At 40.4% G+C, this 25,826-nt stretch overlaps 2 protein-coding genes across 6 annotated transcripts in view; one reads left to right on the top strand and one right to left on the bottom strand.

Annotated features, from left to right (window-relative positions):
• Positions 1-1,578: 1,578 nt before the first annotated feature.
• Positions 1,579-25,727, bottom strand: ZNF318 (zinc finger protein 318). Of its 5 annotated transcripts, none has more exons than XR_003706000.2 (11): positions 25,240-25,637; positions 21,276-21,484; positions 16,434-17,037; positions 14,710-16,119; positions 13,435-13,534; positions 12,848-13,131; positions 9,368-9,568; positions 8,825-8,924; positions 8,281-8,399; positions 1,917-7,654; positions 1,579-1,801 (listed from the first exon to the last, which is right to left on the bottom strand). XR_003706000.2 is itself a non-coding variant. In XM_028724297.2 (11 exons), the coding sequence occupies exons 1-11, from the start codon at positions 25,504-25,506 to the stop codon at positions 2,212-2,214; spliced, it is 7,989 nt and encodes a 2,662-aa protein (XP_028580130.2). In that variant the 5' UTR covers positions 25,507-25,637; the 3' UTR covers positions 1,579-2,211. The 5 variants fall into 5 exon arrangements, 4 of the variants coding, with proteins under 4 accessions (XP_028580130.2, XP_028580127.2, XP_028580131.2 ...); XM_028724297.2 differs by having other exon boundaries at positions 1,579-2,220; positions 2,969-7,654; XM_028724294.2 differs by having other exon boundaries at positions 1,579-7,654.
• Positions 25,407-25,826, top strand: part of ABCC10 (ATP binding cassette subfamily C member 10) — a 37,101-nt gene continuing 36,681 nt past the window's right edge. The window contains exon 1 of the mRNA XM_028724301.2: positions 25,407-25,495. The gene's annotated coding sequence lies outside the window, so the exon portion shown is untranslated. The remainder of the gene's footprint in view (positions 25,496-25,826) is intronic.

The raw sequence follows: 25,826 nt of genomic DNA, 5'->3' as shown, positions 1-25,826 counted from the left end.
CTAAAAAACGGAAAACCCTTTCGTCTAGCGGGTTTTCCGTCTTGCGGGGCACCACTGTACAGCGCCCGCCACAGTGGGGAGTGTCAGGGCGCACAATGCGCCTCCTCCCCTCGCTAGTATCCGCCCCGGAGCCACGGCAAAGGTGTAAAAGAGCCACATGCGGCTCCGGAGCCGCGGGTTGCAGACCCCTGGCATAGGCAAACTCTTACTATCTTGCTAGTCAGTATCGTTTTCTACTGTAATGCAGTTTTCACATAGAACTATCTGAACTAAAAGAACTTCTCTCAACATGAACTAACATCAATTAAGTTACCTGTTACATTTTTAAACTACAATTCTATCAATAAAATGAAGGCATTTAGAATTAAAAAAAAGGTTCTTCCCCCTTCCTTTTGGAGCGTTCTTATGCATGAAGTAGGAGTTTCAATCCAAGTTTGTGAGGGGAAAAGCATAGTCATTTGTAGCTAATATGGATAAGAAAATAACAAGAGATTGTGGCGTAATGCAGGGATGGCTGATGTGGCACACCTTCCAGATACTGTTGGACTAAAACTCACATCAGCCCCAGAAAGCATGGCTTTTGGCCAGGGATTATGGGAACTGTAACCCAACATCTGGAAGACATTGGATAACACCAGTGTGGAAGAGATACCTCCTCAGCTCTGAAGCTCATTGGGTAGCCTCAATCTAGTCACCATTTCTTAGCTCAATATACCTCATAGAACTGTTGATTATTATAAAATGGACAGAAGATAGAGCCTGTAACTCCTTGAAGGAAGGATAAAATTGGAAGAAATATCAGATGAAACCAGTGTTTATTGGATTTCACTGGAATAAGTTATTGGAGGCAGAAAATGTTTACTAAACTTACTTCTTTGATCAAAACCACAAATCCACAGATGTGTGCAGCTGCAACAGCAGTGTGACCTCTACTGCACCTGTTGATATTCCAAGCAAAGTAAGAAGCATGTCTTTGCTGCCCCACCACCTGAAATCCTGTTCATATATACTATCAAGCAGAGTACAGAACTGTAGCAGCAGAGTTGGCTTCTGAGTTGTCAGTAAAGGTGGTTGCTAGCAGTAATTCCTACATTTGTACCTGTGTAATGTTCCGGGTCAGCACAGAAGTGTGAGTGCAACAGTGTAGGCTGAACAACTGATAGCACAAGTTAATTGTATTTCCACCATAAATACTTATTTACTTAATTCAACTGCATTTTAAATTAGCATAAACCCTTTTTCTGTTTTTTAACAGTTCATTCATATCCCACTTTACAAACACTAACTTTATTTGTGGACATCTTTTAAAACATAATGGGGGGGGGGGACCAGAAGTTTTCAAAGCATTTTTACCTTACTGTTTTCTTTTAAAATTGAAAGAACGTAAGTTACACACCATGTTTAACCTGCTGAATATTTAAGCAAAGTTTTCTCATAATGCTGCATAATTCATGGCTTGATTTAATTTCCAGTGTGGTGAAAATGAGAAATTAACTGAAGAACCAGTTGTCTGAATGTTCACAAAAAACAACTTGTAGAACCACTTATTTAAAGAACAAAGGGGAAAATGACAATATCTTTGATATATTGGGTTTATTTTAGATTTACAGATAAACCTTTTATATAGATCCATGCAAACATTTACTTCATATCTTGACAAGCTGAATAAGTGAAAAACCTTCACAAAACAGTATTTTGCGGCTCAGGGGTTCATTCAGGCATGTAATGTCTGGGTATGTGAAGTGAATCCAATCCTGAGAGCAAAGTTGAGATCTTCTATTTCTTCTGAGCTGGGCAGCTGCTAAACAATTCAACACAAACAGTTACTGCATTACAATACAATGAACTGAAATGTGATTTCAAATCATGTAAGTGACCTCAATATGCAGAGTCCAGTTGTTGGGCCACAGCCTTACCAAATAGTTTCTGTCTCCAAAAGTGAGTTGGTAGATTTTTCTTCTTTGCTCAGCGAGATGATATCCACACACACAGTAACATGGCATTACAGTCTGGATTACAGATGCAATTCAACAACGTAATTACAAGTCAAAAATGCAGAACAATCTTTATGCATTTTACATTTTGTGCAACAAAACATGCATAACATTTCAAATAAACTTTCTGCTCAAATGTTTCAGCAAGAGCCTTCTTTTTTCTTCAAGTTCTGAACAGGTTTTCTTGCGCTTGTCACTGTTGCACTTGGAATGTTACTTACAAAAGCTGTGTAAATCAGAAACCATTAAAATAGTCAAAGAAAGATGCAAAAAAACCCACAAAACCCATATATGCCCCAACAGCAAGAAACCCTCCAAAGGCCCACATACACACTAGCTGCATTCCCACAAAATGCCAAACTACTGTTTAAGCATTACAAGGAAAATCTGCAGCAAGCCGTGAGCTCACTTGCTACCACCTTTTTCCTCCAGCACAGTCATGACATTTGGAAACTTTCACTTCCATTTTAGACCAACTGTAGCTTAGCTTGTCTTGCTATCCATATCCAGCGAAAATGCAGCTAGTCCTATGGTTGGTGGAAACAAGCCAACTTCATATCATACTTTATGAAGCTTAAGATTAACCACAGTTTGTGTTTCAGACATCATGTGAAACTGTGATTAATGCAACGTTCAATTTCCTCACAGTCACACCAGGAGAGGTAAAATGAAGTGTGGAAGCTAAAGGTTCACTGTTATGCATTCTGATAATGCTAAACCATGGTTCTGTATTATATGTGAAGGTCAGTTATAGATGAGTAATTGCATTTTAACTGCAAGAAATAGAAATGAAATGTTCTAAGTTCAACAAAAAAAAATTTTTATACAATCCAATATGTACAATGGTGTATATTTTTCAGGGCAAATGAAGTTCAGGCTTTAGCAAATATCTAACATATCAAACTCAAACAGAATATTTACAAAATCTACACAACAGCTACTCAAACATCAGGATCAATATTATCTGAACTTACCAGGTACTCTGCAGAGCTTTCAGTTACTTCTGAAGTCAACTTACTGTTAATCTCATATCTACTATCATTATTTTCCACTTCATCTGTCTTGTTTAACTCCCTTGCAGATGCCTGCATCTCATTCTTGACAATGTACAATTCGTTGTCACCTGAGCCCCCCACTTCTACAGATGTTTTCTGTAGATCTAGAAGGAAGGATTCCTTGCACTCAGTTGCTTGGCATTGTACATTTTTTCCATCGCTACTCAATGGTGGCATATCAGAAGTGCTGTCTCTGCTAGCATCTGATTGCAATACCATGGAAATTGGAGGCATGTCCTGCATTTCAATGAGTGACATGCTTGGTCCAGAAGTGCTACCATTTGATGCAGGAGACACTATGTCTGGGACAATTACATCGGAAACCAAGGAGCAAAATTTATCCTCTTCCTCACCAGATGCTAACTCAACAAAAGCAATCATTTCTGGTTCAATTGTAGGTTGCTCAATGCCCAATTCTCTAGTTTTGTTGGACCCTAAAGAAATGGATGAAATGGTTTCTAACTTTGGACTCCCTACAATATCCTCATTCAGAATTTCAGATGGTAGGATGCCCAGATGTTCACGTTCTACCTCAATATCTCCCAGACTAAAATTAATGGTTTCTATTTCCAGGCTTGGTTTCAATCTAGGAGAATCATTAGGCTTTATTTCTCCAGACTTTGGAGAAGGGGTTGTAGAATGATCAAAGTTAAGTTCTGAATAAGTGCTATTCAAGTCCAAGTCACCAGCTGCTGAGGTATCCAAGATCCCAGTGTTCATGTCTGTGAATGTAAGGGCTACCTCTCCAAGATGTTCAACACTGATTTCTGTTGGAAGAGCACCTAGTGGTTCTTGAACCATCTCTGGCTGAACACTGGAAAAGTGAGTGCTATATGTTTCTACAGAACCTCTCTCTGCATTGTCATTTAAACTGAGATCAGATTCAGAAGGCCCACACCCATTATTTTTTATAAACATTAATTCTGCACTGGAACGAAGTTCATCATTTGCAGAAGACATACTGCCCAAAGTTTCAGCTCCCTTAGCTTGGGAATCCTTGGTTTCACAGCTTAATGGATGTTGACTAATTTCTTCATGTTTCCCTAGTGTACTGCTTATCATTGTTACGTTAACAAGGCACTCATTTGACATCTCTTCTGATACTGGAACACCAACCACACTACAATTTTCATCGTTTTGTTGAGAACTAGTCAACAATTTCTGTTCATTATTTATACAGGAATTGTTAAATTCATCTGTATTTAAAGGCTTCAACCCAGGATCTATGTTCTGGACCTCTGAAGTCTGTGGACTTTCATCACTGATTGCTGATTTGAGCCTTTCAAGGCCCACATTGCCCCATTTTAGATCCAATAATGATTCTTTATTGGAACTCTGATCTATCATTGCTATTTGAGGATTTTCCTTATTCACTTTTGAAGATGAGGCTGGCTCCCATGCCAGTGGACTCTGAACATGCACTTTTGAAACCCACATAGAAATTGTTGATTCAGAGCTGTCATCAAGTTGCTTATCTTCTGTTATAGTATGGCCTTCTCCCTTAGGGGTATCGATTTGTGTTTCAAATAACCGAGACTCATGCTCCTGACTAACAACAAACTGATGTCCTGCAAATTCTGAATGTTCTCCGCCTACATCTCTCTCACCTAAACTTGTCAAATATGCTTTCATCTCCAAACTTTTACTGATCTTGTTTAATTTGGATTTATCCATTTTCTGCTGGTCTTGCAACTCGTCGCTGATGTCTGTGCCACTTGCCACACCAACATCTTCAGCAGTAAAGTCAGTCTCATTTTCTGCCATTTGCATTATTAACTCTTTCTTACCAGGAAATTTAAACTCTGCCATCTCATGCCCCAGAGGTTTCTTGCTAACATCTTTCAGAAGAGCCTCTTGGTCTTCTGACAATTGCAGTGCTACTTCTTTATCATCAGATTTATACTCTGCTGCCCTGCACTCCAATGAATTCTGGCAAAATTCTTCCAAAGAAGTATTGCTTTCTGGCAACTGCATGGCTAATCCTGCTGTCTTAAATTCAGATAGTTTCTTGTTAACATCGTGCTCTTTTAAAAGAGCAACATGGTCTTCTGACATATGTAAGCCTAATTCCTTATCATCTGGAAATTTAAAGTCTGTTGTCTCAAGGTCTACAGTTTTGTTGCTAAAATCATCCAAAGGAAAAACACTGCTTTCTGACAACTGCACTGTTAGTTCCTTATTGTCAGGAGATTTAACGTCTGTTGTCTTAAGGCCTGTGGGCTTGTTGGTAAGATCATCCAAAGGAGGAACACTGCTCTCTGGCAACTGCATAGCAAATTCTGCTGTCTCCAGTTCTGATGACTTCTTATTATCATGTTCCTGTGACAACTGCATTGCTGATTCTTTATCATCAAGAGATCTAAACACTGCTTCCTCACACACAGATGGATTCTTGTGAAGTTCTTCCAAAGGAGAAGCATTGCTTTCTGGCAACTGCATGGCTAATTCTGCTAATTCTGCAGTCTCCAGCTCTGATGGCTTCTTGCTAACATGGTTTTCTGACAATTTCATTGCCAATTCTTTATCATCATCAGATTTAAAATCTGTTGTCACAAGATCAGCGGGTTTGTTGCTAAAGTCATCCAAAGAAGGAACACTGCTTTCTGGCAACTGCAGGGCAAATTCTGCTGTCCCCAGCTCCGATGGCTTCTTGGTACCAGAATTCAGGGACAACTGCATTGTTAATTCATCATCATCAGGAGAGTTAACCTCTGCTGCCTCACATACTGAGGAATTCTTGTAGAGTTCTTCCAAAGGAGAAGCATTGCTTACTGGCAGCTGCATAGCTAACTCTATTGTTTCAAGTTCAGATGGTTTCTTGCTAACATCTTCTAAAAGAGCAACACGATCTACTGACAACTGCACTGCTAATTCTTTATCATCATCAGATTTAAAATCTGTTGTCTCAGGGGCATTTACTGAAAAATCATTGGATTCATATTTTAATACTGACTGTGCATCTGAAAGAGAGATTTTCTTTGATTCCCTCTCAACACCAGTTTTAAAGTTTTCTTCATAGGCTGCCAAAAGTTTCTCAACTTCAGCATCATCTGTTTCTGGGGTCTTGTCATTTAAGGGGATTTTGCTAACATCTGAAGTACTGTGTATGTTTTGTAGTGTTTCTTGTGTGACAGGCTTGCTGCTTGGTTTGGGATCTGCCAGCAGGTCTGTTTTTTTCTGTCTCTCAACAGGATTTGATTTAATTTTATCTGAAGTTTTATCTGAGTTCACAGACTTGCTATCAGCTGGACTCCTCCCACTGCGGTTGTAGAAAATATCATATAGATCTTTGGCATTCCCTGCTGCTAGGCAAGAGTTCTTTTTCTCCAGTTTTTTAACATGGTCTCTGAAAATAGTTGGTGGTGGCAAAGGATGGGGACACATGGGCACTGCCAGTATGTTTTTATCATCCTCAGACACACCAGGAGCCATGTCATCTGCAAGGATGGTTGCTTGTTTTGGTGGCACTGCGGGTGGAGGTGGGAATGCCATTGCTGGTGGTACTGGCAGTGCTACTGACAGTGGTGGCCCTGCTGAGAGTGGAAGTAGAGGAGGACGCCGATTAGGTCTCTCAAAAATACCCAATCTTGTAACTTGCTCCTTTATCACAGCAGCAAGTTCCCGTGCCTTTGCTTGTGCTTTTGCCACAACATTTGCTTGCTCCTGTGCCTTTGCTGCTTGTTCCTGTGCTATTGCTGAAGTCGCCTTTGCATGTTCCGCAGCTTTTGCATGTTCTACAGCCCGGGACACAGCTTCATGATCAGGTTGCTCTGTTTGTTCTGGTGCCGTTGCATTCTCCTGTGAACCCTTTAAAACTACTACTTCTCCCCCAAATGCTTTCGAAATAATATCAGGAGGTAGAACAAGTTCTGGATTACCCTCTTTTACAACAGGAAGTGGCTTGGTGCTAGCACCAGAGGATTTTATAGATAAGAAAGTATTCAAAGGTGCAGGCTTGCTTACTGTTGCTGTTGCTGACTTTCTGAGAACCATCATGGGGGCTGGTAAATTGGGCCTGATTTTTGCTTGTGATGATGTTGAAACAACTGGTGTCCAGGGACTAGTGTGTGGGATAACAGTTTTCCCAGACAATTTAATTGCAATTGGCTTTGAATTTGGTTTTCCAGATTGTGACTTGCTTTCTTTATCTTTACTTTCCTCACAGCTCTCCTCCTTAGGGGCAGTTACATCTTTGCCTTGATTTTTTTCATCTCTCTCAGTCTTCCTCCAGCTGAACTTTCCAAAAGATGTCATTCTTGACTCCTTTGGTGGTTCCTCTTTTTTCCCTTCCTTCTTTTCAACCTCTTTGTCATCTTTTTTCAATTTAAGCTTAATCCCACATTTCTGGCCGTTAGAAACTCCTTTCCTTTTATTAGACTCATTTTCATTATCCCCATCTCCTAGTTCTTTGGAATTCTTTGGTTCCTCTTTACTTTTTCGTTCCTCTTTCCTTGCCACTTTCACTGCTTTTTCATCTCTCTCTTCTTTTTGCTTTTCACACAGCTTCCGTTTCAACCGGCGTTCTGTTTCTTGAATCACAGACAATCCTGCCTGACGGTCAATGTTCCTTCTCTCTTCATAGAGTGGATTTTCATCCACATATTTCTGTGAGGACAAGGAAAAGTTTCAGCACTGTTACTTAATGTGAAATTTCAGTAGCGGTACAGGTTTATCTTCCTTAATATTTTATCTTCCACATTACCACCCCACTACTAATTGTACTTGCTTAGAAATGCAAGAGGGAGGAGAAAGAGTGGTTTTCCTAGACAATTATTATTCAGAATATCTACATTAGCAAAGCTCAGTCGGTATAGCATGAGACACTCTCAGGTTCATAGGTTCAAGCCCACTACTGCATTGCAGGGGGCTGAACTAGATGGCCCTTGTTGTCCCTTCCAACTCTACACTTGTATATATAAAGTAATATGAGAAAAGCTTTATTCCAATGAGGTGACAAAACCGCAGCATAAAACAAATCTAGTACAGTAAAATTTCAGTAACACACAGCCAAAGTGTCAACTGGGAACACAGTCCAACAATATTATCTACAGTGACTCAGAAAGATTAAAAGTCCTTCCCAGCTGCCAGGGACAGAATTCAGAAGCTTTTGCCTATTAAGTATATGTCATGCCACTTAGCTATAGCTTCTCCTCCCTTTTACAACAGAAGACTTGAAGACTTCAATAAGATGACTTTTAAACATTTTTATTCAAAACAAATACTCCAGGTACCTTATATTTCTCGTTATGTGGATTATTTTTCACATGTTGTTCTGCTGATATCTGATCTCCAAAAAATTCTTGGCACAGCTGACAGTAATATCCAGTGACTGGGATTAGAAATTCAGAACCTGAAATGCCGCCCAAAACAATCAATTACAGAAATAAGATAATAAGACACGCTACAGCTTTGAACAACAAAAAATCCAAACAAAACACAAGAAGCTCACAAAAAAAGCCCTACAATTGAAATGAGCCAGTTAACCATGGATTCCACTTGAAACAAACTGATCTGAAGAATGGAAACCTACACTTGTTCAACAATTCTTATCACTGTATACTTTGTTTATCATTCAAATACAAATTTATGTTGCATTTCAATCCCCAACTAATTCAGTAACAGAGCAATTCATGCAAACAAAATAGCTCTCAGACGTTTACTTGGAAGTGACAGTCTTTTGTTGACACTAATAAGACAAAACATTTCTTGGCAGTAGGGTGAACAATCTGGCCCTCCTAAACACCACTTAACCTCAAACTATAAAAAGCAACTTACCTTTGGCAGGAACTAGTATCTTGTCAATGCGTTTTGTAAGGTCTTGCTTTGTTTCAGTTTGAGTCTTCAAAGCCCAAGGTCTGTTATATGGATCCAAGGTCTATTTACAATGGCAAAAGAAATATTAAAATGAGGTCTGCTTTCCTGCTAAATGCTAAAAGCACTGAGGAAAAACAGAACTATACATACCAAGTGGGCATGTACTGAACTGTCTCACATACTGACACTCAAAATGAAGCTGTGATTCAAATAGTTACCCTCAGACACTGAATATGTAAGAAAATGTAAAAGGTGTTCTGTTTGATGTTTAAAATATTGATTTCTTAATTTTGGGTTCCAAAAAAAAGAGAGGGCGTCTTATACATGGAAAAATATAGTAAGGGACAAACCATACCAAAAAGATTAGGAGTAAGAACTTATTCCAAACTGTATTTTTTAAAAGGAAAGTTGATTGACATGTAGTTCTTTGCTTTCTACAAAACATTATTTTACAACTTGGAAGAGCAAATTAAAACTACTTAATGAAAACCTGATAGCACACACCTGCCTGTGCTTCTTATTATGCATATGTGTGAAGAAATCAAACATGGTCCCACAGATGGTATTGCAGTCCTTGCACCAGTGGTTTCCCGTGTCATAATAGTCATAAATATTGGTTTCCTGGGAATGCTGTTTGGATGGCTGAAAATGAGATTCTGTAGACTTGGGGCTCCTGCACCCAGGTTTGTCATTAGTTTTTAAATCCTAAATTGGAAAAAAATGAAATATTATTAACTGTGGAATGACAGCCAGTGCCTCAAAACTAGCCTTTAGTAGAAACCACACAAAATATGCATATATGTAACTATATATCACCTGCTTGTCAATGCCCAGGATAATTCCACCATTTCAGTGAGCAGGCACTGCCGACTCAGATGTTGTTCAGTCAACGGGAAAGAACTTCCAATGAGACTCAAGCATGTTGCCAAGGTTGCAGGTACTAAGCAATCAAGGGATGACATCCCATGGAGTACACGGTGCATGTGTGCAGTATGCATACTTAAGTACAAAATACTTAAGTACAAAATACCCAGCAATTCCCAATGAATTTGTAAATTCTCAAAAACACTTAAAAGTCTTTGAAAAAGCCAGTCACTTTGCATACTCGCTCTATATGAAACGAAATAAAATAAACACACACTTCTTCAGGTACACGAAAGCTCATACCAATAACCAACCTAGTTGGTCTCTAAGGTGCTACTGGAAGGAATTTTGTTTTGTTTTGTTTCGACTACGGCAGACCAACACAGCTACCTACCTGCAACTACTTTATATGATACATTCTATATTGTGGCAAAACACAAGTGCTCAGGTTCTAAGCTGTCAATGAAGAAAGCTTGCAGCAGAAGAATCTGGTCTGTCTCAAATCTTGAATTACTGACTCTGCTATTGCATTTAACATACATGAGAAATGGTGTCTATTATGTCATGCTGTTTGACTCTTTGATCCCCTAGAGCAGGGGTCTGCAACCTTTAAGACAAAAAGAGCCACTTGGACCTGTTTCCGAAGAAAAAAAACTAGGAGCCGCAAAACTTGTCATTATAAAAATAACTTTTTTGTCACTTTTTTTTATTATTTCTTTGTTTGACCCCTCAGAATTACTCCTCCTCATAGAAATAAACGTTAAATTAACAAGTTACCTTTTTTTGTGTGTGTGTTCTTCACTCCCCTTCAAAACAGTGACCAGCGTACATGCCCCCTTTCAATGCAGTGACCAGCGTACATGCCCCTTACAATGTAGCGGGCAGGTGGGCAGGAAGGTGACGTCGGGACGGTGCGTGACTAACGCACACACCGCCCCCATGCGATGTCACAGCCAGTACAGTGCCCGCCACAGTGGGGAGTGTCGGGCGCACAATGCGCCTCCTCCCCTCGCTAGTATCCGCTCCAGAGCCGCGGCAAAGGTGTAAAAGAGCCACATGCGGCTCCGGAGCCGCGGGTTGCAGACCCCTGCCCTAGAGTATAATATACGTGATAAAACTATTTAAAAGTCCACATCCCTAGGAAAGCCTCCCTAAACGAGTTGTAAAGAGTTGCAGGGGAAACATAAATTGCTCTTCCAACCTATTGTAAGAACTGACTGGATCAGGAGACCAGAGTACCAACATAAGACCCTTGTATTCCAATCAAGATACTGTAGTTTTTTCTTCCAAAAATGTTTGTCAGTCAGTGAAGAAAAGCATTATGTTTAATGTTGTGTGCTCATATCCTCTAGCTCCCTTCTTTGAGAATCATAAAGAATGTTTTGGCATTATACAGACACCCCCCTCCTCTTCCACTGATCTCCTTGCTCCCACAAATAATGGGCTGTGAGCTCTAACAACTGATTTGTCTTTATATGATTATAAGAGCAGCTATGCTGGGATGAAGCCCATCTAGTCTAGCATTCTGTCTGTGGGAAGCCTACAAGCAGGGTCTAGTCGGCAAAGCAGACTTAAGGAGATCACATATCCAGTGTTTTCCATAGTGTTTCACTTTCAGAAGAGCTAGGAAATTTCTCTCTCATAGTTTCCAAGTTAATGAGTAGCAGAAGGGAAAATCCATCCTGATGCAAGCAGGCTGTTAGGTTTTGAAAGGCAATCCAAATTAGAATTGCATTCCCACTCAATTTTCTTGGGGGTTTTCCTGTCATTCTTGCAGAGACTGTGTCACTCCACACTTGTGATCAACAAGAAAAAACATGCATGTCTCCTTCCCGAATAATTATCAGATTCTTTTCATCAAACCAGAAAATGCCACAATGATTTCTTCCCTTTTTAAAATGTTTATTAAAGAAAATGAAGGCTATTGCAGGAGCATAAAAATCTGCCTGAGGTAGAGAATTTCAAGTCAAAAGGTAATCATAGCAAGTCAAAAGGTAATCATAGCAAGTCAAAAGATAATCATAGCATTATTTAAAACAGAAAAAAACAGGAATGAATCATATTCAGCACCACATAGACTTCTCTCTTTATGCACTTCCTCAGGCTGAAGGGGAGAGAAAAAATCAACATTATATTATGGGTGTTGTGTTTTTAGCAATTTCTATTAATTCAATTTATGTAAGTTTTTCAAAACTGGACCACACAGAAAGCTATTTGAAATTAAAATTACAAGCTCCATGAAATAATCAACATTCATGGTCCTTCAGAAACTACCTGATAACTGTTGTGCATAAACATTCTGTTTTTTTCCTACTCTGCAAAATGTCATCAGATTATTCTAACACCAGCCTCCTCTTAAAATCATTCCCTCCACTCCTGGACCAGTGGAAAGGATTCAGGAAAGACTATTACCTCCCTGTCTTAGGCCTTTCTATCACCAACTTCCCTGTGGGAAGGATCTTGATTATTTTTTCTATGTTGATATTGTTTATTGTATTTTTTATGAATTTAATGTTACTTTTAAGGAAGACTGTTTGAAATCGCTTCTTGTGGACGCAATTCCCCAAATTTCACGGGGGGTGGCAATCTTTATAGTGCAGGCTTTGAAACTCAGGGCTACTCTGACTGGGTAGTGTGTCCTAGACCTGGACTTGTTTTAATTCTTTTTATTACCTTTTATTACCTTTTTAACCTATTGTGCCGAGCCTATTTTGGGGCCATTATATGTTTTATATACATCCGCTTTTTAGATTCCCGGCGCCGGCAACTAAATCTTTACATTATTGTCTTAGGGTAATTTAAATGTCATAACGCCAGCAATATCGTTTTGAACTCTGTTTGGTTGCTTGTCTCTAGCATTTTTGTCTTATCCTGCTATGGCTGTATGCTAATGCAATAAAGGTTTTGATTGATTGATGTTACTTTTAAGTCACATGGTAAGAATGTGTGACCGCCAAAGTAAGGATACTAATAATAAATAAAAATTATGTCAAACACAAGTGACAGCTTAACAAAGTTTGAACTTAATATGTAAGAAGCAGGTGGCAAGAAATTCTTCCAAACACCCTGTTTTTACCAAAAGTGAGAACCTCAGTTAGAATCAGCACTTAGAATTTTTACCTTGACTGAGTTGGAAGTTCTCTCCTGACCTTTTGCATTTTCTGACTTGTTTTTTTCTGATGAGTCCTTATTTTCTGAAGATTGCTTCCGGGACTTCTCAAATATATTAATACCCAGGATCTGAGCTACTTTGTCAAGCTCAGATTGTTTCTTCTCTGCAGCCTCTGCATGTAACTTCAGCTGAGAAATCTCTTTCATGATGTTCTCCTGTAGTCTGTTCACTTCTATTAGCAAAGGGTCTTTGTGTCCATCCTTCTCCCTACGTTTCTTCCGCAGCATCTCCCCTGAGTCGGTCAAAGTAGTGGAGTAGGAAGCATAAGAAAATCATGTTAACACATGCAAAATTATTTTGTGTACCTAAAGGTGTCCCACACCATTCTGTTGGGCCCAAATGCCAGAAAGTTCTGTCCACATTACTGAATGCAGAACTGGCAATAATCAATACAGGATCCACAATAATTAATTCCTGTTTAGGATAATATTTAGGGGTGCCTAAGTTAGTAGAAGTAAAAATAATCCTACACTTGGTATCACCACTATAGAGCATCACAGGGGAAAATGAGGCATAAAATGAGAGAAAGCAGTACCTTGCTGTTTTGAAAGTCGTTCTAATTCAGTCTTGAGATAGTGCAGTTTCTTCTGTCGTGCTTCCTGTTCAGACCTCAACTTCTCTCTTTCCTCCATTACCTAGAAAGTTAATGAAGGAAACAAAGGTATAAAAATACCCTCTTTCATGGACCAGTCAAAGAAATACTGCAAAGACCACTGGGATGACTCCCACTGCTTTTTCTTGAATTTGAGAAATTCCAATAATCATGTTAAAGTAGCCTTGTGGATTAGTATCTGATGCAAATGCACCTCTGCTCAGAGGCTGCAGCTCATTTATTCTATGCTGTATCTATGTTGATTTTTCAATCAAAATAAAAGTTTAATAATTAAGTAACTTTTGCTTTTCTCTCAACTACAGAGGAAGTTCTTTGAAATGAGTGAAGGGGCTGCAGATGGAAAATGTTATAAACAAAGAATCATACACACCCCTTCCTGCTCACAGAAGCCTCCAGTCTGAAAGAATGTTCTGTCAAAGGAGGGACACAACTGGATGTTTAATTAAAATTAAGCACGCTTAAGCCCACTGAAATCAATGGGCTGCAGCACATGCTAACTGTTGGAACGTAGCCATAATCTACTGCAATGTAATAATATTAAGCATCCATTTTTGGAAATATTTGCCTGTTTTCCTGGTGAATTTAGTTTTGTACTAGTTACTATTCTAGAATCTTATTATTTAGTAGATGTTTCTCTTCACTCTTAAATGAAGACACCAAATGCACAAATGCAACTGAATATAAAAAGAAAACCTAGAAGTTTTTTTTATGAGAACCTTCCTAATTTGGGATATTTCACAGGACTGTAATCTGTTTCACTTTGTTTCAAGAATTTTAAATGCTACTTGAAACACACTAAGAAACTCAACTCAGTAATAAGCTGTGTCCTTGTTTCAAGTGTTTATAAGGCATCTCCTGCCACAGATTAATTGAACAGTCAAATATTTTTAAACATTGGAGGCACATTCTATTCCAAAAATTGCAATATCATGGATACAGAAAAAAGGTCAAATTGGAAGTACTCAGAACTGCTGTTAAATGGCAGCATCAATGAATAAAATCCTAAATAAGGAACCAAACTTACATCCTATGGCATATATCTGATACATTAACTGCTACACTGGAGGCAGAAATTCTGATATGTGGAGAGTGGTAAAGTATCAAGATTGAAAAATAAACACAGATACTCAGCATTCTTATGCCTTTAGATTGTGTGTTGTAAGAAACAAAATTATCAACATCATTAAAAATACTCACCTTTAGCTTCTGAGAAGCCCGATTTCTTTCATCGGATATTCTTTCTTTAACACTTTTATGAAAAGGCTGAGAAAACTGAGGGGATAATTTTGAGTAAGTCGTAGCACTAGGGATTTGTATGAGCACAGAGTCATCTCTCTTGGTATCTGGAGTCCCTTTGCCTGTGGAAACCGTCTCAATAACTCGGAGGTTGGGTCGCGTGGGATTTGGTGGTACTGTCAGTGTGACAAGCCCATGTACATCTGAAAGTGTGGGGTCAGCCTGCTGAGGAGCAGCATACATGGGCCAGCCAGATGCTGCATATGCCATATAGTGTCCATATGCATCATAACCAGGAGGGGGCATTGTGGGAGATGGATAGTTTTGTGGCAGTTGAGTTGCAGTGAATGGTGAAAAGCGAGAAACTCTATACTGGGAAACCGAAGTGGAAGTAGAAGACAAATTAGGAAGAGGTGGAGCCGACGGCATTAGAGATATTGGGGGAACAGACTGTTCTGGTATGGGAGTGGGATTATTTTGCCCTACAGTTATGCTTTCTGTGTGCTCAGAATTTGAAATAGAGGGTATATCTTTAGATGGCGGGAAAGAACCAGAGGGAGAGAGAGAGTGATGCTGCCTTGATTCTGGAGAATGAGTGTCACTACGACTGTGACGCCTCTCCCTAGATTCCAATTTATGAGACGTTATTGAATGACGATCAGGAGAACGAGATGCTTTCTTCCCATGGAGTCGTTCCTGAGTGCGGACAGCAAGCTTACCAATTTCAGCCACCCCAATGTCAAGACCAATAGTTTTGAGCAAGTCATGAATTTTCTCATACTCTGGTCTGGATTTTCCAGGTTTTACAGAGGGATTAGCAGGAGGTGGAGAACTTTCTTTCAGGCTTTCAGGTTCTTTAACAACACTAAGTGTTGGCTTTAGAGTAGCAGGGGAATTAATGCTAGAGTCATCTTCATCATCGCCATAAAGAAACTTCTCTTCATCCTCAATGTCAGGAAAGCCACGCCTTCTCTTTTCCTGAGCACATGTAGAATCTGCCATCATACCAAGAATGCGTGAAAAGCCACTCCCATCCTGGCTGGCTCTTTCATGAGGAAGTAAGAAGTCATTGTGCCGGTCTTCAGGCTCTGATATGGACTCATGATAGTCTTTCTGTTTCAAAAAACTGCCGAAATTCTGTTCGAAGGGGGAAGTGTTTTGCTGTTGGCCAGAATTTAGTTTCCAATTATGCACACTCCCTTGAGACTCTTTATTTGTAGATTCTGCAACTGCACTTTTGTTGAACTGCTTAAGGAAATTCTCCACCTCAGATGAAAAAGGAGCAATGCTGCTACGCTTCTGTGAAGGAGGATGATCTGTAATAAGGGGAGGCTCTTTGACAGAGGCAGAACTGTTGGAAAAGACTTCAGGCTAAAAGAAAAAAGAAATAATTGTCATTTGTGAATACATTCAGTGATAACCAATAAAACAGACAAAACTTGGATACACCAGGATCGTAGCCAGTGGTTTAGAACAGTAACAGTCAACCGTAGGAAGGTGTGAAAGAGACACAGCAGTTCCTAAATATGCTGTTATTTTGGCATTTAAGATTCCACAACAGCAAGGGTGACCTGGGTATTGTTCTGAGGGTATCTACTCCAGAGATTAAGTAAAATAAGATTTACTAAAAAGCAGCAAAGTGTAACTGACAGTTTAGTAAGGAGAGAAAAAAATATAGGCCAAACCTGCACAGAAGGATCGTCCACACGTTTCTTCAAGATGGACTTTTTGGGCATTGCTGGTGCTTCATCCGGTCTATAGAGATACCGAGGTTCAGAAGACTGCAGTGGGTTGCTCCTGTCAGGGATCATATAACCATGTCCAGGCAATTCTCGACTCAAATTTCTGCTCAGCTCCTCTTCTCTTTTTCTCCTAGCACTTTCAAGCTCGCGGAAATCCAGATATGGTGGGCTTGGGCTCCTACTAGGACTTCGCTTACGGTAGTTTCGTGTCCCTGGCAGGAAACCCTGAGGCTCTATGCTCATATCACTTAGTCTGTCGTCTCTGTCATATCGAGGACGTTTGGGCTCTCGCCCTCTATCCTCTGATGAATACGAGGACTTCCTAAGTAGTACACCATCCCTATCAGTTTCCCTTGGGAGAGCCTGTAGATGGTCATAGTTCATGCTATAGTCTGATTGGTGGAGGAAAACATCCCTACTGTGAGAGTCCTCATTATGTCTCATACTGAAAGGACTAGAAGCATTTTCCTCACAGGAGGGATATCGCTCAAGGCTTCGAGGACGTGAAAGGCCTCTGCTAAATATTGGACCATCGGCCAAGTCATCCCTGATAAGAGAGGCACATAAGTTACAACAAAGTCAGCAACTTGGAACAGCATCCCCTGAACTCAGAGAGGCGTAAAATGCATGATTCATGCTTTGAAGCTAAGATGGCTGGTTCTGGAGATGCTGCATATTAAGCAATACCTTCACCACTCATTTTAGAGGTCTTGATATTTATGACCATGAGACATGCAACATAAACAGAGGGGGAGAGCCAAGACCTGAGAGCACCTTGTTCCACGAGTGAAATTTTGCCCACAGAACTCTGGATCCAACCAAGTATCTTTATTTTATACAGCTTTTAAGCATTAGCCTGGCAGCCACAGGCAACAACGGGCTGCATGCAGGTGAGTGAGTAGGCTGGCAGAGGAGGGACAGAGCGTTCTGCTACTTCTGAGCCCAACAGAGAAACCCAGAGGCTGCCAGAGGAGGAAAGCCTCCTCCTCTTGGCCCAGCACAGAAACACAGTGCTCTGTTCCTCCTTTGCCCTGCAGGCTAGTAATTTTTGTAAGATTATTTCAAAAATACATATACACCTTAATTGTTTTATTTTAGTTTGGACTACATACATTAAAATTCATTCATTCATTCATTCATTCATTCATTCATTCTTTCTTTCTTATGTCTGACTGACCATCCAGGGAAGCACTAACTTCATCAGGATGGAAATAGGAGAAGTGAGCAACATAACATTACTTAGAAGTATTTTTACACCATGGCTATTATGATTCCTCCAGCATCAGCAACAATATTATAGAAGAAAACATAAGCATTTTCCCTGCTAGTATTTTCAAAACCTGCTTTCTGAGATTCCACCCCCCCCCCATGCACCCAGCATTTAGAAGACAAAATATCGCTGGCCTTAACAGTTCAAAGATTTTTCAAGAAAAACAGTGAAGTTTATATAATATATGCATGTAATGTAATTTGTGAATGAACAGTGAAATGTGGTTTTGCTGATTTCTTGTGGTCTGACATTATGAGCAGCTCATCACACAAACTGCTCAAATAATCAGACCGAAGTGTCACAACCTCAAATATGAACTGCAATACAGAACAGCAATGCCACTTTGACAGGAGCAAATAATACAGAATTACATTCTAAGGTTTTTCACAATCTATTGTGTATATCTGCAACCAAAAGGTAGTTAGTTCCCAGGAGAATAAGGTAGATAATGGCAAATGGGACTCAACTGATGAACTCAGTTATCAAACACACTGCTCTGGTTTAGCTATAGCACTTAAGCCACTATAGACCCAATTGCACCTAAAACAAGTCCATAGGATCAGGATATCAATTGGAAGAAAGATTCAATCAAAATTATGTTTGTTACCAAGATTAAGTTGTCACTCTGAACTAGCTACAAACAATGGACAGTGCAAGTACCCTATATACAAATAGTGAATTCAATTCTCCAGCATAGAAATTTACTTAAGTGAAAAGAGCAGCACTGATGCATACGAGGCAATTGTCAGCAGGCTCAGGAAAACCTCAAGATTTGTAGAAATACACAAAAGACTTAAGGCAAAAGAATCCAAATGACAACTGAGTATATCCTGTAGACCAGGGATGTCCAACCAGTCGACCGCAATCGACTGGTCGATCCCAGAGAGGTTTGAGTCGATCGTGGTCGATTTTTCTTTTGCGGGGGGGGGGGGGGGGATAGGACCTGACCCCAGCCCCTTGCCCTGTCCTCCATTTGCACATGAAGACGGAGTTTTCACTGTGAGGCATTTTGTTTCCTGATCAATCTTTTGGTGAGTGACTTTTCCCTTTTCCCCCCAAAAGAAAGCTCAACATTTTAGACCTGCCCCTCTAAAAAAAGCTCAACAACTTTGACTTTCCTCCCCAAAAGAAGCTGCTCAACAACTTTGACCTGAACCCCCAAAGAAGGTCAAGAACTTTGACTTTCCTCCCTAAAAAATGACCTGAACCCCCCAAAAAGGGTAGATCACTGCCATATTTTTTTTTTCTGTGAGTAGATCGCAGTCTCTTGGGAGTTGGACGTCCCTGCTGTAGAGAACAAATACTGACTCACTGCTGAGGGGCACGGACAGAAGGAAAATCCTGAAAACAAGTATAGACAACTAGCACCCTAAGCATGGGCACTCAACTACAGGCCCAACTTGCACCACCCTTGTTCTTATGACTTTGCTGTTACTTTTTATTTCTCAAAGACTCTTCCGTTTCACAAAAATATCAGAAAAATAAAGAAAATGAAAGCAGTTTCACCCTAGAAATAGTAATTCCCCCAAGAAGCACTAATTAGTAAAATTACTAAATGGGTGCTTAATTCTCTCTTGAACTTTGATTCATTTTCAGAAAGCAAATATTTCAGTTCCGTATTTGCTGTTATTGCTAACCTCTTAGATCAGAGTCCACTAAAAATAAAATGAGCAGGGAAAAAAAGTAGTACTATAGATTGAACAATTAAAAAACCTCATGATTTCAATTAAGGAAAAACGATTAAAAACTAGCTTTGTTCTTTTTGCCCATCTCCCACCATTCTACTTCAGAAAAGGTTGTGTGAAATTATCTGCATGCACCACACTCCTCAGATGCAAACATATTTTCAAAACCTGTCGTAATATTACCATTGACGCTAGCAGAAGAACGCTGTTTTAAATCTATTGTTTTCCATTCTGTGGGCAATATTGTGTACATTCTGCAACAGTGGTATTCTGGAAGCTTGTCCCAGGTGTTTACTAAATATTCATATCAACGAGGCCCTGCTAAAGTGATGTTTGGTGTGAAGAGTGCATAAACATACACCAACAGGCCACAATTCACACAACATGTCCTACATATAGAGGAGGCACATAAATAAATTCCCACCCATCCTATATAGCACTACATGTGAACAAGCACTCAGCAATTTCTTATGATTACAATCTCACTAAACTGTAAATGGTCCACTCCTTCTCCAAAGCTTATTTACTGGATCAAAGCAACTTTATTTTCTGCCACTGCAGTCAACGTTGTTGTAAACTTCTCTGAAGGATTACATTATAGGTTAACTGTCTCTAAATGATTCCTCCCCTATATGCAAGTAAAATAATTAGTCATTTTCCACTCTTAATAATGCAGCGTCTGCCTTCACAAAAGCCAGCATGACAGGAAGGAGAAAAAGTATTCATCAGATTTCATAAAAGACACTCTCCTATTTATCTATATATACTGGGAATAAAGTACCCAGAAAAACTTTACCAGCACTGCTACCACCATACAGCAGGGAAGAACAAAATTTAAATATACCCCTCCAGTCAAATAAGCTAATTAAAAAATAAAAATAAATTATGCTTCACAATATTCTAACAAGAGAACACAAACTGCAAAAAGGATTGTTTGGGACTAAATGCAAGCTGTAAATTGACACCTATTCACTTAATTTTAAGCCTAGTTTATACTACGTAATTTGCTTTTAAGATATAGGTTAAACAGTAGCTGGAACCTGAGACAGTTACCTAGAAGTAAGCCCAGTGAAATCAATGGGCTTGCAGTAGAAGTTTACCAAGACTACAAAATACAAGCCTGTACAAAATGGATCACTGCAATCATAGTGTCACAGAACTGATATAGATATAGCATGCAAACTGAAGTAAGATCAGCAGCAATGGTACATAGGACAAATGTTTTAATTTCAGAATCTCATCAATTTAGGCAATAGTTAAATAGTCTATCAAAATAGTTTTGGAGATTGTTAGCAATTCAGCTATAAAGGACAGTCCGCTGTTACCAGCAACTGAGACACATAAAAACTTTATCTACAGTAGTTCACCACTGAAATAAATTCTCATAAAAACTCAAGAGTGTTGATCTAGTGAGAATCTTATGTTGCCTTCAGCAAACTAGCTGTTTAACTTCCTAATTTATTTATTTTTATCTTCAACTTTCTCCCTTTCTAATTTATGGGCATTTAAAATATATTCCATCACTATCAAGAACATGGTTAACATTACAGCAACAACAATCATACATTCATATGCATGCAGTTTTTCAGAATCTAATCTTACTGCACAATTTTAGTTTAAGAGCTACCGCCGGGTTTTGGCAACTATTTGGGAGTACCAATACGACATAAAAGTGAAGAAAGCAAAACATCTCTTAGATGTGGGATTCTTGATATATTCCATCCAATACAATTTCCATACCATCTCACATCAAGTTGGTGATCATTTATATCACCTATGATACAAGAACTAAAAGGTGTAATTCTGAAAGGCTATTCTTCAGAGGCATACCTGTCCAAATCACTCAGACTATCAACTGGTGAGCCTAGTCTATCAGATATTCTCTTTCTCTCAGGTGTGTCAATGCCATAACGGTCATTGCCAACTGTGATCCGTAAATTCTGTTCCACTGAAGACTCAGAATGTCGACTTGGAGAATGCCGGCCTGTGGAACGTGAGTGCCAGCCCGGGGAACATGAGCGCCGGCCTGTGGAACGTCTCTGCAATTGGAGAAAAATACAGTTCCATCATGCTAATTATTAGGATAGATTATGTTATTGTTGTAAGCTGCTTTGACATCACCTTTGTTGCTTTGAAATGAAAACTGATCAAATTAAATTCAAGGAATGGCCAAAACCACTGTGAAATTAAGCAATTTAAAGTGTCAACGCCAACTTAAATCAGACAATGCACATCAAACTTGCACTCATCTGCACTGAAGGCATCTGTGAACACATGAGTAGGCAATGGAACTAGATTGACAACTTTACCATTAAGAAAAATTGCAGCCAGTGATGTAGGGCAGAAAATATCCCCAATGATGTTTGTTTCCACAGAATATTCTCACTTTCTTGGAATATATTTTTCATAAAATTAATTAGTAATAAAATGGATGGAAAGAATAGAGTTAAATTTGGAGCATTTCAAAGTTTCAACATCATTTTTTTAGTTAGTCACTGGAAAGCATTTTCTCTCTCACATGAGAACTACTGATTTGTAGATTTGTGTGCTCAAGCATGCATGTATAAACAAGGCTTAATTAAAACCCCAAAACCAAATACAGTGGTACCTCTGGATACATACACCTCTGGTTGTGTATCCTTCGGGTTACGCACGCGGCAAACCCGGAAGTATTTTTCCGGGTTTTGCCACGTGCATGAGCAGAAGCACTCTACCGCACCGCACTGTTCTGGTGCAGAACAGGCACCTCCGGCTACAAATTCCTCAGGATCTGACCAAAACTCTGGAACGGATCCCATGCACAACCGGAGGTACCACTGTAATTCAAATAAACTAAATCCAATCCCAATCAATTCTGATTCAAAATTATCCAGAAAATTCACGTAACTGCTTTGCCACAATACATGACTACCGGTGAATTCATGTTTAGAAATATGCAATTTTATATGGGTAGTTTTATAAACTCCACCCATGTATCACTTATGCCATGAGCAGAAATAAAACTGTAATTGCAGTTTGGGGCTCCTTTATCTAACCTGGAAGTGACTTATGCCCCTCTCAAGTAGGCTACTGTTCACCTCTAAGTTGGGTTTCAACTCCCCAGCTATCACAAGTTTTCAACCTTTCCTTTTCAGAACACTGGCCAGCAAGTCAGCAGTCTGGATTTTCAGGAAAATCTTTATACAGTACTATTAATTTCCAGGACTCTTGCTTTGACTCTTGGTTGGGCTGATCACAAGCAGCTCTGCTCATTCTAAGCCAGAAGATCAAAAAGGACCAGTAGCAGGTTCTTACTCATACTCAAGGAGCTTTAATGAAAGGTCCCCACAATTCTGTTCAGTTTCTTGACCTACATATTACATCAGTGCTGTGCCCCCAGCACTATTTTCCTTAGAGCAGAGGTAGCTAACCCCTGGCCTGGAAGCTGAATCAAGCCTACCAAACCATTTCCCTGGCCCTCTAAAGAACCTACCAATTTTGGGAGCAAATAAGAGAGACATAACATTGGGGTGAGTGAAGTAAACAAAAAAAAAAACACACAGTCTAGTGCCCTGATGGTGATCCAATCAATCCCTGCCCAGCCATCAGTCTGATAACTTGATGAACAGGGAGGTCCCTGCTGGGCTGGGGAATGTGAGGGCCAGCTTGGGGAACAGCTAAGGACCAAGAGCCTATGTGCCCTGTGTGCACATGTGCGTGTGGGTATTGAAGCATGGGGTGGCCACATCCACCACTGGCATGAGGTCCCTGGAGGTCTGGTTAAATGTGTATGTGTAAAAAAATGTGTATTTTTTATTTTTTTTAAAAGCGCTACCCTACCATTAAATGCTTTTTATCTATAATGATGGGAAAGGATTTGGCCCCACACTGCTTACAGCAGTTTTTCTCAAACTTGAGTCCCCAGCTGTTGTTGGACTACAACTCCCATCACCTTAAGTTAGCAGGACCAGTGGTCAGGAATGATGGGAGTCGTAGTTCAACAACAACTGGGGATCCAAGTTTGAAAAACACCGGAGACTGCCACCTCTAATTTCCAAGAAATTGCGTGCTAGGCTAAAAAAAAATCACTCTTGATGTCTGCCCACATAACTGATTTATTTCCCTCAGTAAGGGCATAAGTATTTTCTAGTACTGCTTTAACAGATGGGGTATTAAAAGTTTTTATTATACAAACTTAATTTGTCTAACAGCAATCCTAAACACAGTTATCAGAAATCAAATCCCATTGAATATAAAGAGACTTATTTTTGAGTCAATGTGCTTAGGATTGTGTTATATTCCACTATCCCCAACAAGCATAGGACAATTATAAATCAAAACAAATATACTAAAACTCTTCTAAGGTTACAACTGCAAAGCAATAGAGCAGAAATTAAAAGATGATGAATTGTGAGGTAATCCAAAGGCTAATAGACATAAGTATTTAAAATTTATTTGGGTTTCATACCTATAAACAATCAGAACATTAAAAATCAATTATGAAATATTTATACTTCCTAAATAATCTATTTAATTTCAATATCCCCATCTAAGAAACTGTTCCTCAGATACTTAGCTGAAATGATTTTCAAACTAGCAGAATTTCTGAAAATCAAAAGCCAAAAGATAAGTCAAGTACTTTGGGAACCAAAACAATTATCAGTGTCATCATGTGCGTATTTACTCAGAATGACTCCACTATGTGTAGTGGGACTTGTTTCCTAGTTAGGTAATTTGTGTTGCAGCCTCATATATGGAAAACTGCTTAACTACTTTTCATTCCTGTATAAATATTGCTCCTTTTATTTTATTTTTGTTTATCTTGCCTATTCCCATATACACCTGTGAAAATGGACACAATTATTATTTTCCAAAGGACAGGTTACTTTAGCAATTTGCCGTATGACCTAACCTGTTTATTAACCCTACTGAATTCTCCCGAAATATATTTCAAGTACCTATACTATGTTTAGTTTCAAACTTAGCATGGTCCTACCTGCCTATTCAATCCACAAAGAACTAAGCTCCCACAACCCACAAGCATTCTCTGCTTTTCTAAGAAAGAATAATGACCAAAGAACCTGAAGATAAATTCCCCAAAACATGTTGGGCAACCCTACCATTAGGAAATGAAGAGTGTGCCTTAGGCAACTGCTTTTAAGGGTAATGGAAGGGCAGCGAATTTGTAGCAGTCTGTTATTGTTACTATCTTCCTACTGCCAGCAAGGGGGGTGGAAGAGGTTTTTCTGGATTTTCTGTCTCATGTTCCAAAATCACTGAACCAGCCTTATGAACCATAAACGGAGAGCAGGTGTACCACTTGCTCCTCCACCTTAGGCAACCTCTTAGGCCAAGTCAAAACTTACTGAGACGTCTTACTAAATTAAATTACTCCAAAGTAAGTGTGCATAGGATTGCGTCCTCCATGACTTTTTTTTGGGGGGGGGGGGAGCCCGCCAACTTTGGCTGAACAACTATGCCTTTGTGTTAGTCCTCCCCTAACCAAAACTGTGCTTGCAGGTACAACTGTTGGGGGGGATGCAAGAGGTTGCTAAGGCCCTGGCCCAGCGATGTGAGAGATCTTTGTGCACTTCGGGAGCGCGAAAGGAAGGGTCGCCTTTCCTGAAACCTGCAGGAAAGGTGACGACAGGAAAAGACCAAAGGGGATATATCCTCCGTTTGTCACCACTTCGGTGTGTGGCTCAGGCGAGCAAGCGAGCGGCCAGGCAGGGAGCCGTTGCCATGGCCGTGGGGAGGGGGGATAAAGGGGAGGGCGGACTAATATGCCCAAGGCCCGGTCCTTAGGTCGCTATACCGGGCAAGCCTGCTCTGAGCCGGCTCGGCTCCCCACGGACGGAGACCGTACCCGACTACTGCGGCGCGGGGACGGCGAGCGGCGAGAAGAGCGGCTGCTGGACGGCGAACGGTACCGGCGGCCTCGCGGGGAAGGCGAGCGCGAGCGTGAGCGGCGCGGGCTCCGGCCCCGCGTCGAACCGGAGGCACCGGAGCGGGAACTGCGCGAGCCCGAGCTACTGCTCTCTTTGGACCGGCTGGAGGAAGACACGCTACTGGTACGGTACATGGCGCTGCCGGCGGTGGTAGTAGTGGCGGCGGCGGCTCAAGGAGCCCCGGAGGCCGCCCGCCCTCACTCCTCGCCGAGGCCGCTCCTCCTTGCTCCTCCTGCTGACCATCCTCCCTCAGCACGCTCCATGCGTGCATGCGCGCGCGCACCGGACGCAAACGCAAGAGCCCGAGGTTACAAAAAGCTTCCTTGGGCCGCCCCGACAAAATGGCGGATAGGGAAATGACGGTCACGTGTCGCGTGCGAGGCCGAGGGAAGAGGCGGGGTTGGGGGGGGGGAGATGAGTCGCGAGACCATCAGCGAGCCCTACGGACGGACGA

Source organism: Podarcis muralis, chromosome 3 (assembly GCF_964188315.1).
Source record: "Podarcis muralis chromosome 3, rPodMur119.hap1.1, whole genome shotgun sequence".
Lineage (NCBI taxonomy): Eukaryota > Metazoa > Chordata > Lepidosauria > Squamata > Lacertidae > Podarcis > Podarcis muralis.
Note: the sequence above shows the minus strand (reverse complement) of the source record. Positions and strands in the feature narration are given on the sequence as shown.

Coding starts and splice junctions, on each gene's coding strand:
- ZNF318 (XM_028724294.2), bottom strand. CDS start 25,506: ATGTACCGTACCAGTAGCGTGTCTTCCTCCAGCCGGTCCAAAGAGAGC. Junction 21,485..25,239: donor GCTCAGAGCAGGCTTGCCCG/GTATAGCGACCT, acceptor CTCCAATTGCAG/AGACGTTCCACAGGCCGGCG. Junction 8,925..9,367: donor ATAATAAGAAGCACAGGCAG/GTGTGTGCTATC, acceptor CATTGTAAATAG/ACCTTGGATCCATATAACAG.